The sequence below is a fragment of the Propithecus coquereli genome, unplaced genomic scaffold (assembly GCF_000956105.1).
Source record: "Propithecus coquereli isolate 6110/MARCELLA unplaced genomic scaffold, Pcoq_1.0 Scaffold89, whole genome shotgun sequence".
Classification (NCBI taxonomy): Eukaryota; Metazoa; Chordata; class Mammalia; order Primates; family Indriidae; genus Propithecus; species Propithecus coquereli.
In genome coordinates this window covers 1,861,847-1,877,444 of record NW_012155173.1, presented here as the reverse complement: position 1 = coordinate 1,877,444, position 15,598 = coordinate 1,861,847, and the positions used below count along the sequence as shown (strand labels likewise).

The window sequence follows — 15,598 nt, the reverse complement described above, 5'->3', positions numbered from 1 at the left end:
ATCCCAACGTCTGGAAACTATTATAGGAGCCGGCGCCATGCAGTACACCGGGAGCGAATATATCGGGGAATATGTAGATGGGAGGTAAGGGCGTCGTTCGATTTACTACGTCTTCAATATCTGTGACTAGGAAAAGACCCTGTCTTTTTGCGTCTGCGAAGGACCTTGTACCAGACACTCACAAACTTGCCCAAGGAACTTGCTAAAGGACATATACCTAATAAGCAGCAGACCTGAGATCCGTTCTTTCCGTATATACGTGTGTGTGTGCGTGTGCTATCTACCAGTTTTAGATTTAGGAATAAAAATATTAAAGATTTCAAGATCCTTGCTCTCATGGAGTTTATAATCTAGTTGAGGGTGTATTGCCAATGAACAAATAAATGAGAAAATAATTACAGATAGTGACAAATGCTATGAAAACAAACGTGGAGACTGGGGAAGAGGGACTGTGGCCAATGTGATTCCACGTGGTCTCTTCCGTCTAGGAGTTCACAATCTAGGGATCATTCTAGAGGATTATAGACACAAATCACTGTAAGGGACCAGTAGTAAAAGCTATTCAGTTCAACAATGTGGAGTGTCTACCAAGTACCAGGCCCTGAACTTGTCTCTGGGTACAATCCCTGCCCTCAAAAAGTTTATTCAAATGTAGTGGGGCAAGTAGACACAACAATTGCAGATAGCTGCAATTCCGCGTGGGAAGCGCTCCTGTGGGGAGAAGCAGAGAAACACAGAGGTGGCTACTCTTCCTTGCCAACCATCCTGGAATAAGAAAGTGGAATCTCTGTTTTTATAGCTGGGGAAACTGAGGCTGAGCAAGGTGAGGTGGCTTGCCAAACAACTGCTAGTTGTTGGGACTGTGAAGCACTCCTACCTCGGGGCCATGGAAATGGAGAAGGGATGAAAGGCAAGATTTTGGTGGAATCCATCTCTGTATTCACATGTTGGTGGGATTCCAGGGATTTCTGACTTCACAGGAAGGAGGACCTGTGGTCTGGCCAGAGATAGGGGACAGATTCCTAGAGAAGGAGGTAATATTAATATATATGGAAAGCTATCTCTAATCCTTATGTCAGCTTTGCAAGGGAAATGTTATCTCCACCTTAGAGGTAAGAAAAGTGAGGCTTAGAGAGTTTGAGACACGTGTCCAACTCAGCAGGTCAGTGGCAGAGGTGCTTGGTGTGTGCTGCCTCTCACAACTCTGTGAGGTGGTTCAGGCTGATCCTGCAAATAAAGGAACAGATGTTTAGAGAAGCGAAATGACTTGCCCACCGTTATGGGTACACAGCCAGGAGTAATGGAGTCAGAATTTGAACTCGGTCCTGTGTCCAAACCATGTTCTTTTTTTCTACAAGGCTCTGCAAAAGTAAAGGTGGTAGAATGTTGGCAGATGGATATGGGGTATTGGGCATTTTAGACACAAAAATTTGAGAAACTACACATATTTTCAATGGGCTATGTGATGTGAGAGAAAGAAACATACAGACAGGGTCAAAGAGAGAAGGCTCTCAACTATTTGCCTTTGGTGTTTTGTGCATTTTCATTGGGTCTGTGTATTGCATCAGCCATATCCATGATTTTGTCCCTAGGAATCTGTGTTGTACTTGGCGTTTTTTGATACTGCTATAACCATGATAGGGATTCCCAGACCTGAATAGGGCTCTTCAACTTCCCATAACCAGCAAGAAGTCAGTTGTTTTGCTTGTCATATTTCTTTTCATAATTTGGCCATATATTCTGTATTGATTTTGTTTTTCAACAACCGTTAACTAGAGTCATAATGGGGCCTTTCAAGTTTCATCATGTGATGAAAGAGACAGGATAGTAGAGGAAAAAAGGCTTCAGCATGAGACAGGCTAGGGCTCAAGTCTGACACTTAATTTGTTTTGTACACTTAATTAACCATCCAAGCCTCAGTTTCCTCATCTGTAAAATGGGAAAATAATGCACATCCAGCATAAGTGTTCCAAGGAGTATGTAACGTAGTATATATGGATGTTATTTACATGTGGTGGATACTCAATAGATTTTTTTTTAATTTGGGGAGGGAGTATTTTTCTTTTAGAGTTTAAATGAATAGAGTAGCTTCTCTATACAGTAGAAAGTTGATATTTAACATTTGGTTTAAAAAGTTCATGTAGACTCTTTACTGCTGGTGCGAATGTAAAATAGTATAGCTGCTTTGGAAAAGTTTGGCAATTTGTTAAAAGAAAGTTAAACAGGCAAGGTGTGGTGGCTCATTCCTATAATCCTAGCACTTTGGGAGGCCAAGGTGGAAGGATGGCTTGAGGCCAGGAGCTCAAGACCAGCCTGGGTGATAGTGAGATCCCGAGAATCTCTACAAAAAATTAAAAAATTAGCCGGGCGTAGTGGTGCACACCTGTAGTCCCAGCTACTCAGGAGTCTGAGGCAGGAGGATCACTTGATCCTAGGAGTTTGAGATTGAGTGAGCTATTATGATACCACTACACTAGTCCAGGCAACAAAGAGAGACAATGTGTCAAAAAAAAAAGAAAGAAAAAGAAAAAAGAAAAAGTTAAAACAGCCACTGTACTCCTAGGTATTTACCCTGCAGATGAAAGTATATATCTATACAAAGACACATATATGAGTGCTCATAGCAGCTTTATTTATAATAACCAAAAACCAGAAACAACCATATGTCCATCAACAGCTGAATGAAAAAACACATTGTGGTATATCCATTCATTGAAAACTACTCACTCAGCATGAAAAGGAGTGACCTACTGGTACATACACAACATGAATGAATCTGAAAAGAATTATATTCAGTGAAAGAAGCCAGACCAAAAAAAAGTACATGCTGTATGATTTCACTTACATAAATTCTAGAAAATGCGAGCTAATCTATGGTGACAGAAAGCAGATCAGTGGTTGCCAGGAGATGAGGATTATGGGGAGGTGCAAGCAGAAATAATTAGAGCGGCAAGCAGAAGCTTTTGAGGGGAATAGATATATTAATTATCTTGATTGCGATGATGGTTTTCCGGATGTGTGTCAAAACTTATCAGATTGTACACTTTAAATGTTTAGTTTTTTGTATGTCAATTATGTCTTCAATAAAGCTGTTTTTTTTTAAAAAAGTTAAAAGACACATGATTTTCCTGTACCACGTATGGATATAAAAAAATAAAAAGTTAATATAGGATCTATCTGACCTCAAGAGCGTGGTTTCTCTGGCATAGTTGCACAATGGAGTTCTAGATAACTCCGCTGCAGAGCACCACAAGGTAAGTGCCAGACGAGGCCTACAAACACAGGGGAGGAAGGGAGACCAGTAACATTTATGCAGCAACCACTATGCTCCAGGTGATTTTGCCTGCATCTTCCCCTCCTCCCAGGAACTCTATGAGACATCATCGTTCTGTTTTACAGACAGGAAAAGTAAGGCTCAGAGTAATTATATAACTTGCCCAAAGTCACCTAGTTAGCATTTGGCAGAGCAGGGGTGACAAGCCAGGTGTCTCAGACTCTAAAGCCTAGGTGCTTTCTACTATAGAGCCCTGCTGCTGGGCCCCAAGAAGACACATCCAGTTAGGGTAGTCCTCAAAGGCTTCATGGAGGAGACAATATTTGATTTGGACCCTGAAGATTGTATAATTGCTTCATTGTGTCCCCCACTAGACTGTGAGCCCCCTGAGGACAGGAACTGCATCTGCCTTGATGAGTGTTGTATCTGTGTTGTATCCAGCAGATCAGATTCTCAGCACAGCCCCTGGCACATAGTAGGTGCTCTGTAAATATTTGTTGGAAGGAAGGAAGGGAGACAAACAGAGAGGTTTGGGAAAGTCTCCAAGATGATACATCTAGAAAATGGTGAACTAAGATTCAAACCCTTATCTCCTGTCTCTAAATTTCATATTTTTCCTAATATTCCACCTGTTGTACAATTGGCAGGGGTGGGCCAGTTGCGGGGGACAGGGAAGACAGAGAACCAGCTGCCAGTGACCTGGGCCTTAGTCTCTGCTTCACAATTTTTACTGTGTGGCTTTGGATACATCCCTGCCCTCTCTGGGCCCACCAAGGGGGTATTTCAAGGGGCAGCATCAACTCCAGGACAGCCTCTAGATGAGGGGGAGGATGAACAGAACAAACTCCACTCCTCCCCCAGCCTTAAACAACAGAGCCCCTCTCAGTTTTGAGCTTCTGAGGGAAACAAAACACAAATTGTGTTTTTTGAACAGAATATTGCCGGGACGATAATGTCTGAGGATGCCTAGGGTAAGTTTCCCACTCGCTCTCCCTCGCCTGCCAGCTCTGATCCTCCAGCTGTAACGCAGGGCTCAGTGACATCCCCGTGTCTTTGCAGGATGGAGGGCAAAGCTGAGTACATCCTCCCTACTGAAACAAGATATGTTGGGGAAATGAAGGACGGCATGTTTCATGGCGAAGGAACCCTGTACTTCCCCAGCGGGAGCCGATACGACGCCATCTGGGAAAAGGGATTGGTTGTACAGGTGACCAGCCAGGGGCTGCAGGGGAGAGGTCCTCGGGCAGGAAGAGCCCCCACTGCTGTGGCACCTTGCCCTCCCTGTGTGGTGCCCGCCTCCTTCCATGCCCTCTTCTCCCACTTCTTCATCTCTCAGGGCTCTAGAACCTTCTCCTTCTAGATCTGTAAGGGCCCCCGGAGAGGCCATGATGTGTTTGAATCTGTTTTGCCACTTACTGCCTGATCTTGGGCCCATGACTTTACCTCTCTGAGACTCAAGTTCCTCCTCTATAAACTGGGGACAGTAGTTGTATTAGTTACCTATCACCGCTGTAATAAATCACCACAAGTTTAGTGTCTTAAATCAGCACAAATTTATTAGCTTACAGTTCTGGAGGTCAGAAGCCTAAAATAGGTCAGCAGGGCTGCGCTCCTTCCAGAGGCTCTCGGGGGGAAACTGTTCCCTTGCCTTTTCCAGCTTCTAGAAGCTGCCCGCAATCCTTGGCTCGTGGCCACACACCACTCCGACCTCTGCTGCCATTATCATCTTGTCTTCTCTCGCCCAGACCTTCCTACCTCCCTCTTGCAAGAGCCCTGTGATTACACTGGGTACACCCAGATAATCCAGGATAATTTCCCCACTTAAAATCCTTAATTTAATCGCACCTGCAGAGTCCCTCTTGCCATGTAAGGTAGCATATTCAAAGGTCCCAGCAGACAGGGGGACCATTATGCAGCCTATCAAAATAGCACCTCCTAGGACAGTTGTGAGAGTAAATGGGGCGTTATATAGGAGCGCTTTGCTAAGATCCTGGCACACAATAAGTGTTAGCTCTTACTATTACTACCACCACCACTGCTACTATCATTATAAACCATCTAATCCAAGCGTTCTTAACCTGGGATCTGTGGGCCATGAATACAATCTGGGGGTCAGTGAAACCTCTTGATTTACATACGAAAGTTTCTATGCATATGGGACAATGTTTTTCTATGGGAAAAGGATCTATAGTTTCCATCAGTTTCACTGTGGGTGTGTTGGGGCCTGACTCATGACCTAAAAAAGGCTAATAAACACTCCTTGTTTTATAACTTGGAGAATCCAAGCCCCAGGAAGGGGATGTGACTTACCCAAGGTCACACAGTGAATTAATAGTATTGTTGGAATTTCCACCCAAGTTTCCTGATGCCCAGGCCAATGCAGTTTCTACATCCTGAGGCTTGCTTTAGCACTAAGGCAACAAAAGGAGAATGTATGTGTTTGGACAAAGAGCCGCAGCTGATGGCTCTAACCTTTCTAGCTATGATGATAATGAAAGAATAATAATAACATTTATTGAGTGTTTACTATATGTCAGTGTGTTAGTCAGAGTTCTTCAGAGAAACAGAACTGATAGGATATATATATAGACATATAGAAAGAGATTTATTTTGAGGGATTGGCTCATGAGATGGTGTAGGCTAAGAAGTCCCACAGTCTGCCCTCTGCAAGCTGAAGGCCCAGGAAAGCCATCAGTGTCATTCCAGTCCAAACCTGAAGTCCTGAGAACCAGGGGAGTTAATGGTGTAAGTCCCAGAGTCCAAAGGCCCGAGAACCAGGAGTGCTGACGTCCAAGGGCAGGAGTTGGATGTCCCAGCTCAGTTAGAGTGACTGGCTCTTCCTCCACATTTTTTTTTTCATCCACCCCCCTCCCCGCTGAACCTGCACCTTTCTTGTTCTATTCAGGCCCTCGATGGATTAGATGATGCCCCCTCACAGTGGTGACGGTGAATCTTCTTTACTCAGTCTACTAACTCAAATGCTAATCTCTTCTAGAAACACCCTCCCAAACACACCCAGAAATAATATTTTACCAGCTATCTGGGCATCCTTAGCTCAGTCAAGTTGACACATAAAATTAACTATCATAGTCAGACACATGCCAAATGCTTTACATGTGCTATGTCATTGAATAGTCAATCAATCCTATTAAATATATACCATCATTGTCCTAATTATACAAGTGAGGAAGCAAAAGTTCAGAGAGAGTAGGTCATCTGCCCGAATGCACACAGTGAGTTAACCTACCGTGAGTAGCAGGCACAGAGGTCTGCGCTTTATACCCATTCTCTCTAAGTGTCACAACCATAATAACCGTGATAGTTACCACTTCCTTTCTGTGGCAATGAGAAGGCCACCTCTTCACTTGACATCCAACCTTCTTGGCAAAAAGGCTTCAGCTTCCTCAGAGGCATGTGCGCGCTCCTTGCTTTCCAGGGCACATACACCTTTGCAGACGGGCTGCAGTACGTCGCGAAGAACTGGCATTACTGCGACGGCTACGATCGGAGGTTTTACACTGAGATCTGCAATGGCTTGAAACCTGCAGGTACCAGGCACTCGCCCATTTCTTCGCAGCCAAACACAGAGGGAAACTAAAGACAGTTTTAAATACGTGGGCTGTGGCCTACTGAATTAGCTCAAAGGAGAAGGGGAACTGAGCAGGTGCAGCAGAACACAAAAGAGCCAGCTCTTGGGACCAGGAAGGCCAGTCCTCACATCTCAGCTCCACTGTACTAGCAGAGGACAAGGGACGTCACCCCTCTGTGCCTCAGTTTCTCCCCTTTAAAATGGGGACAATAGCATTTCCCTCATGAGATTGTAAATAAGACAATTCATGTAAAGTGTTTAGAACAGTGTCTTGCATGCACGTAAGTGCACAGTACACATCAGCTGTTCTTATTTGTAATACCTACTGTAACACTAAAATTGTGTTGATATTTTAAAAAGAAAGAGATGAGGGCAAAAGCAGCATTGGCAGAGCACATGCTCTGTGTATCAGGTGCCAGGTGAGGCTTCTGTAATCCCTGTCTCCTTGAATGTCCAGATGGCCCTGCCCGGTAAGGCTTCCTAGTCCCATGTCCTAGAGGAGAAAGTTGAGACCATGGAGTCAGATGTGTTTCCCAGTGACAGAGCTCACCCTGGAGCCCCAGTCTTCCTCTCTGGGATCCCCTGTGTCATGCTACCTCCCTTCAAAACCCATGTTCCATCAGAGAGGGTTATGTTTGGGCCAAGGGTCTGGATTCAAAGAGTGGCAGCTTAAGGGGCTCCTCTGTGTTTCTGAGACTTGTGAAGGCCAGGTGAACCTCAAGAGGAGCGTAGTTTGGGGTACTGCAGAGACGATAGATCCAAAACAGCAGGTGGGAAACTGACTTTGTAAACTGTAAAACCAATTCCAACTGAAGTTATGAAAGATAGTGTGGTGTAGGTGACAGAGCATGGGGCCAGAAGGTCGGGGGTTGAGTCCAGAATTCTCTCTCTATAGCTGGATGAGCTTGGACGAGTCAACCTCCATCAGGGCGGAAACCTCCAGAAAGCACCCAGACGCTGGAGTCAGGCTGACCTGAGCTCAAACCCCAGCTCCTTCACTTCCTGGCTTCGAGCCCTGGGATGAGTTAATTGAGCCTTTGCTCCCTTCTCCCTTTGCTTTTCTGACACCGACTCTCCCATTTTCCTCCTGTCCCTCCTCTCCTCTGCCAGCGCTTCCTCCTCAGTTATTAATCTTGGGGTCCCTCAGCGTTCTCTGGCTTAGACCTTTTTCTGTTGTCATTCTATTCTTTCTCCCTAAATGAGATGATTCACTTCTAAGCCTTCCACTACCATCAGCTTCCAAATTGAAATCAGAATCTCTGAGCCTCATATTCCTGCATCCGGCTTGCCCGACACCTGTGTTGACCATCCCCTAACGTGTCTGCACCGAATTCATCATCTGCCCCCAGCCCGCTGCCCCTCAGCGATGGCCCCCTCAGTAAACGTCACGTCCATCCACCTAGGGAAGCCTAATCCTTCCTTCCGCTGTCCCCCGTGTGCAATCAGTCACCTGGCCCTAGGGATTTTACCCCTTAAATATAATCTTTCATTTGCCATTCGACAAATATTTACTGAGCACCTCCATGTGCTGGGCAGCGTTCTCTGCGTCCTCTCTACCACCGCCCTATTTCAGACCTCCATCATCTCTCCTCTCCACTACCTGACCCCGAGATCTCCACTTGACCCTCTCGAGGTCATTCCCCACCTGGCCACCCCACACCCTTCAGTGCTTCCTACTACCCTCAAGACAAGTTTCCAATTTCTCGAAATGACCGACATTTTCTGGCTCCTGCTGATGTCCCCAGCCTCGCCCTGGGCCACCTACCCTTCTTGGCTTTTCTCTCTCCTCTCTTGCCATGCTTGCTTTCTCTTTATTTCTCAAAGAGACCACACTGTTTCCTGCCGTTCCCTCTGCCTGGCATACTCTAATGCTCTCACTTCACCCAAATAACTCCCTCCCATCCTTCAGGCCCCAGCTTACCTGAACTCCCAGACTAGGTGAGGTCTCCCCGTGGCATATCACAGAGCAGCCATGACCCCCTCCGGAGGTCGAATCCTGAGTGTTCAGCATCCATCTTACTGAGCCAATTGTGAGCAGCACAAGGGCAGGGCCGTGGTACATTGCCTGGTATATAATAGGCGCTCAATAAAGAGTTATTGTCAAACAGGGATGATATTGACACCACTGTGGGGGGTGAGAGATACACTTAGGAGAGTTAAGCCCACCACATTGGCAAACGTTGCCTGAACATCTACTCTGCGTTAGACATTGGCTGGCTCCAGGGAGACCCAGAGCTGAGAGGACACTGTCTCTGCCTTCAAAGAGCTGCCACTCTAGATGCAACTTGAACACCCTGCAAATCACTCCTGGGTTAGATGGGGCCCGGACTTTGTCATGAGCTCTTCATCCCAGCTCAGGCCTATGGGCACAGAGCCCTCAGCCTCAGGCCTCAGCTCTCACACTGCGGCTGCTTTTGCCAGTCTTGAAGGCTGAGTGATGGCCTTCCCTGCACCTGCCTGCCCCTCCCCTTCCTCCAGGGCTGCCCAGCAGAGGAGCTTTACCCTAAGTAGCCACTTCCTTCCCTGTTACTCTGCATTTTGCCTCAGGGGCAGGCATTGTCGGGGTGACAAGGGTGCCCCATGACCTCTCTGGGCATCCGTGAGATGGTCATTGGCATGAGGCTTCGGTAAAAGAATGACTATAAAGCACTTGGCAGGGAATCAGTGCTCAGTAATCATTAGCCAGTATTCATGGGGTTAGGGTTAGTGTCAGGGTCAGGGTCAAGTTAGGGTTGGGTATATTGTTAACCAACACAAGAGCGCCTACTGTGTGCAGGACACTGAATTGTGAACGTAGTGCTGCTGTTGTGCTCAGTGGGCATCCAGCTCTCAGTCTAGAGGACAGGGATTATAGGAAATACAATCAGAAAGGAACCTGAGAAGTTATGTATTCCAACCTCTCCCTTTACTCAGGCCACAGCATTGCAAGACAGACATGCACAGGGTGCATGACATAAAAGGTGACTCCTCTTTCCCTCCTGGGGGTCCCAGTGTCCCCAGTCCTGGGATCATGCCTAGGCCCTCTCTCCTCCCGTGATGTTGACAGCTGAACACACAGGTTCCAGAGCTGGGCTGCTCTCTAGGTGGATAATCTTGGGAACATTACTTTACCTCTTTGAGCCTCAGTTTGCTTATCTGTAAAATGGGGCCACAGGGTTGCTCTCAGGATTAAATGAAATAGTAGGAGCATAATGCCAGGCACATAATAAACATTCAATAAATGGTAGCCACTGTGATAATTTTGGTGAGAATGAAGGTTCTCTACTACTTGCCCCTTGTCCCCCTGGCCTGTTTCTTTCCCACTGCTCTCTTTTGTGCATGCTCTGCTCCGCAAGCTGTCCTCAGTGAGGGCTGAGGGTTCAATGCCTCTGGCCTTTGCCCACACTTCGAATGCCATCCCTCTCCTGGACCAGCCCTTCTCTTCTGCTGGCCAACTCTGACTCATCCTCAGAGTCTCTCTGAGTCCAGATCCTGTGCCCATTGTCATGGTATCCCCAGAAAGGGAGGAGGATAAGGTCAAGGTAAGAAGACAGGGGTTAGAGAGCCATTTTCAGGAAGCTCTTTGGGGCACTGTTCCTGCTGTTTTTGCTCCTTACCCTGAATCAGGAGTGTTTAGTCCTACAGTAGAGCCAGATAGTCACATGAGCACCCAGCCAAAAGTAGACCTTACGGGGGCATTGGGTTTGGAGTTGGCCTTGATGGTCAACTAATTGCCCATTATGCCCCTTCAAGGTATCTCTCAACTCACCAATATGGACCCACCTAGAAAAATCCCCACGGGCTCTTATGACTGTGGAGATGGCTTCTACAACCCGGTCACGAGGATAATCAAGGACTACAAGGGTCGCTTCCTGAGGAATGCAGGTATGTTTATTCCAACACTCTGCAGCGTGTTTCTTTTCATCCACACGTAAGGTTGTGCATGTGTGCACACACACGTGTGCGCATTTGGTGAGAAAGAAGCTTTCACTGATAAAAGAGAAAAATTGATTATCTGAATGTTTCACTCATTGGACTTCCCGTGGCCAGAAGGTCTGTACATAGTCATAGAGTGAGGTAAAGGACATTCATGGTCTAACTGTGGCAGCACATATGTGCGGCACTGAAAGGATTACTTATTTTTGCACGTATTCCTTCAACTAGTATTTAACGGACACCTACTGTATGCTAGACCCTATGCTTGGCGCCGCGGTAGAGCAGAGCAAAGGGGGACATGGACCCCTTCCTCGTGGAGCTTATATTCTAACAGGCAGCAGACAAGAAGTACACACAGTGGTCACATCATGGAATAAGCCCCGTGAAAGGGAAAAACGTGGTCCTGGGGGAGGGGAAATGGGGGCCCCAGAGAGGTGGGGGTGATGCCGTGGGAGCATCAGGAAGGGGGACCTAACTGGTCGGTCAGAGAAGTTCTCAGGAGGGAAGTGGTACGTACTCCGAGACCTGAAGACCAACTGGGAGTGGACCACAAGGCAAGGAGAGAGGGCTTCCCAGCCGGGGCAACAGCGCAGGCACAAGCCTATGACTGGAGGCTCCAGAACGTCAGTGTGGTGAGTCAACCCAAGGCCCATCAGACTGAGAAGGACCAATTTACAGTGACCAAACTCATGGGAGACCAATATTCAAATAAAAACAGGAGCAGTGTTCTTCAATGCAGTGATTCCTAACCTTTCTCTTTTCTGGAGTCACACTCCCACCAGAAGTAACAAAAGCTATGGACCGTCTTGCCAGAAAAATGCCCACACATGTATGCACACGTGCACACACACACGCACACATTTTGCGTATAGTCTTAAGGGACTGAAGGTCCCTCCAAAGGCCCAGGTCAGGACACCCGCTCTCTAATGAGAAAGAAACTGCCAGAACGCCTGTGCTGGCTGACGGGAGCATCCTCTCCCTATGGGGAAATTCACTCAGCCACTGGATGATGATCAAGGTTGCCTTGTGGGGCTGGAAGGAGGGAAAAGGGAACTATCGCTGATCCTGTGGCTGGAGTCCTGGAGCCGAGATGCCCCCGACCCACCGAGTGCCACTGGAGGAACATGGCGCCTGCGCACGCCCAACTTGCCAGCTCACGCTTCCTTCCTGACTCCCCTTTCTCCACGAACACAGCGGACCACTCTGCAGGACCCCGATTCTGCTGGATGTGGACAGGCCCACCAGGAAGTTTCTTAGTCAAATAAGTGGGGGAGACGCTGTTAAACTAACCAGGGCCTGTTTACTGAAGGGCCTTTCAGGGCTTTTAACATGCTAACATCCCTGTCCTTTCCCCCCGTGGCACTTATTTCAGTGTAATTAAACACTCGTTTCTGTAATTGTTTGCTTAACGGCTGTCTCTCCCCCTAGACTGCAGGACCCATGGGGAAGGGTCTCTGTCTTGTTTCTCCTCCTATTAGTAAGGGTCGGTCAGAAAAACAGAAAGAATCGAGTATCAGGACATCGGTTAAATGGCTACTGGAGAATGAAACAAGCAGAAGGAGGACGTTGGGGAGTAACAGAGAAAGTAACTGCAGGAAGCAGCCACCACCTCAGGGACTTGACAACGGCAAGAGACGGGGCTACGAGAACCTAGAAGGTTGATGGAGGGACCCCAAGGAATTGCAACGCAGATCTCTGAGAGGAGGGGACTGCAAGGCTGGGGCTGGCTCCTTGGCAGCTCAGAGGAGGGGGCCCTGCAGAGCTGGCACCCGGACCCCTGAGGACAGAGCCTGCCCAGCGGCGCCTCGGAAGAAAGCAGTGAAGCCGATTCCATAGCGTGGAATCAACCTGGAAGCTGCGGGTACAATGCCATTGCCGAGACCACACTGGTGTGAACAACAAGGAAAACATAAAGGGGCGTGTCTCCTCTGTCTCCATTTGCCTCCCGAGCCCCTAACGGCAAGCCTGCTGGGAACACAGAGATTTAGACCTTTCCAGTCCCAGCATTGCAGAGCAGAGCACAGAGGGCCAGTTTGGGGCTGAGAGTCAGTAGCTTCTAACAGCCCATCCACCCCTTTTGTTGCTCAGCGCCACACCCACTCTTTTACAGATATTAAGACTTTTGGACAACAATGGTAACAAATGTATGCTTTTTGTATAATAAGTTGCAACTCTCCTTCATATTAATACAAAGATACTCTCACCTTCCCCACAAAAAGGGAGCGGTGAAGCCCCAACAGACATTGTATCCATCTTTGAGCGAGGCTGCCCCTAGGCAGTCCTGCCTGAATGTTCTATAACCTGCAAGCCACTGCCAACAATCCTTCTATGAAATTGTAAGGGGGAAAGAGGAAAGAAAAGAAAAGAAATTCGTTAATAAAAACAAGTGTGCATTTATAGGTAAATAAACAGAAAGATAGGTGATACAGATGCAGATATACATACACATACAAGCAAGGCGGAAAACTGTTTGACTGCTACAGTTCTCTTTCTGTAACTGGTCAGGGGCCTGGAGTTAACATTTATAAATTCCTTCTTGTATTACCCATTCCATGTTCTGTTTGCCTTCAGCCTACACTTCAACTGGTCGAGTTTTTACCCAGTAGGATCACCCAAATCTTCATTCTTAAAGGGTCTGAATCCTTACTGATCCTGGGTTTTTTTGGTTATTTAGTTGATTGGTTTAGTTTTTCATTAACTTTGACTATTGGCAATGGAAGAACTAAAAGGTGCGCTGGAGAACCCCTGAGTTCCAGACAGCATCCCTTCCCCCGAATGCAGAGCAGCAGCCCAGTCTCCGCTGGCAGTCGGGAACAATCACTCCAGCCAGTACGGTATCCACCTCTTTGCTTGCTGTTTCTGTGGTGTAAGGAGCCAAAATGGCCAGGTGGCTGTTTCGACTTCCAGTTCAATGGAACCATCATTGTGTCACCTGATGGGACCATTCCTCTTTGAGAACAAAGACCTTTGAACCAATGAAGTTCAAAGTCGCAGGACAGGAAACAAAAACTCTGCTTAAAACCTGGCACACTGCTGTGGCCCCAGCATCGAGCACAGGCCCAGGCACACAGTAGATGCTCTGTATGTATATCTGAAACAAATAAATTAAGGAATGAATGTGTGCTATGAATCTCTACTACAAAGATATGTCTGCATCATTTCCCAAATGTATCTGACCACAAAATTCGCTAGGAGGTGGGCAGTGGGGAGCATTTTATTAAACTAGGGTTCTGTGGAATATGCTTGGGGGATTCTCCGTTAGCATAATCTTTATTCAGTTGTGGTACAATGCAACCGATCCATTTTCAGCTTTTTAGGTTTGAATTATATTCTAGTCCTGCCTCGCCTAGATGACTTCCCGGTCCTATGGAGATTCGCAGTCTAGTGGTAGAGACAGACACTGAAACACAGTTAGGATATAATGTGATATGGGCCCTGGTGGAGGGAAGCCCTGGAGGATGAGGGGGGATTGAGGAGGGGGAGTGAGCACCTGGCTGGGATGAAGGGTGTCAGTCAGGGAAAAAAGGTCACAGACATGATGAATCTTAAAGAAAGAATAGGGATATCATGAGCAAGAATGTGGGGGAAGGGCATTCCAGACAGAAGGAACAGCATGTGCAAAGAAACAGAGGCATGAGGAAGCGTGGTGTGACTAGGGAACCAGAAATGGTGGTTTCCAGAATCCTGTGGGCAGAAGAAGCCATGCATAGCACTAAACTTAAATATGCATCGTGGGAAGGGAAGGCCATTCTTAGGAAGTTTGGAGAAGGATGGATGCTGACGATTGCTTGGTTCACAAATATTTATTGAGTACTTGCTATGGGTCTGGCTTCATGGTAAGCATGGAAATGACCGCAGCGTCACAGAATCTTCTCTCACTGACCAGGAGAGACTGACAGCAAAGCGGATCCTAACAGTACAGCGTTGTAGGCATACCTGACGCTGGAGCTCAGCGGGCCAGGGAGGTTTCCCGGAAAAAGAAAGATCTACTCTGAAACCTACAGCGGAGCAGACAAATGCAGCAGTGGTGGGAAGAGTGCTAAAGGCAGAGGGAACAGTATGTGCAAAAGGATTAGGGTTGGGAGAGGACGTTTCACATCTGGGGAGCTACAGGTAGTTCAGGAGCATGAAATGAAAATATGTGAGAAGAAGCCCAAGAGCTGGCAGGGGTGAGGGCAGTAGCAAAGACCCTGGGTGTCTTTTCACCATAAGGCAGTGGGGAGCAAGGGAGGGTTTTAGGCAGGTAGCGTGGTAACGGGTTTATTCTTTAGAAAGATTTTTCTGGTTATACATAGAGAAGAGGCCAAAGGGGCCCAGGTGGTGAGATGAGTGTCCTGGGTTCCGAGTCCTGGCCCCAGCCCTCTGCTGGCTGATTCTGGACCAGTGCCTTCCCTCTCTGGGCCGCCTTCTCTTTATCTGTAAAATCAGATGGTTGGGCTGGATAATTTCTAGGGTCCTTCCAACCTTAAGTGAGAGTCTATGATGGAGGAGAAAGGTAGCCGAGGGGTATTTTGGTCCTGATATTATAGGACGGATCAAGTTCGGAGTGTCCTGAAAACCACTAAAAAGGAGTCTCTGTTTGTGGTCACCTAGTCATTTCCCCTGACTCACCTCACCCTGCAAGGGACAGATCCAGGCTTCTGTCCCTCTTCTGTTTTCCCTAAGTCCGTTTCTCCCCACATTCCGATCTGTCCCCATAAACAGTGCTTCCTGTTGGCATCCTGAAGGCACGGGCTGCTGGTCCTGCAGCTTGGGCTGGGTGACTGAGGCCATCTCAGGCTCAACACAGCAGCCTCAGCCACGGCTATTACAGGACGCAC

General features: G+C 47.4%; 1 protein-coding gene across 1 annotated transcript; it reads left to right on the top strand.

The window, feature by feature from the left end:
• The first annotated feature begins 37 nt into the window (after window positions 1-37).
• On the top strand, window positions 38-10,691 carry MORN5 (MORN repeat containing 5). The gene is made up of 3 exons (XM_012664434.1): window positions 38-84; window positions 4,334-4,481; window positions 10,596-10,691. Exons 1-3 carry the CDS (start codon window positions 38-40, stop codon window positions 10,689-10,691), a joined length of 291 nt encoding a protein of 96 aa, XP_012519888.1.
• Window positions 10,692-15,598: the final 4,907 nt, after the last annotated feature.

What these genes read in the sequence shown, in the direction of transcription:
- MORN5 (XM_012664434.1), top strand. Translation starts at nt 38, where the DNA reads ATGCAGTACACCGGGAGCGAATATATCGGGGAATATGTAGATGGGAG. An exon ending in GGGGAATATGTAGATGGGAG is followed by an intron (nt 85 to 4,333) that starts GTAAGGGCGTCG and finishes GTGTCTTTGCAG; the next exon opens with GATGGAGGGCAAAGCTGAGT. An exon ending in AAAAGGGATTGGTTGTACAG is followed by an intron (nt 4,482 to 10,595) that starts GTGACCAGCCAG and finishes TGCCCCTTCAAG; the next exon opens with GTATCTCTCAACTCACCAAT.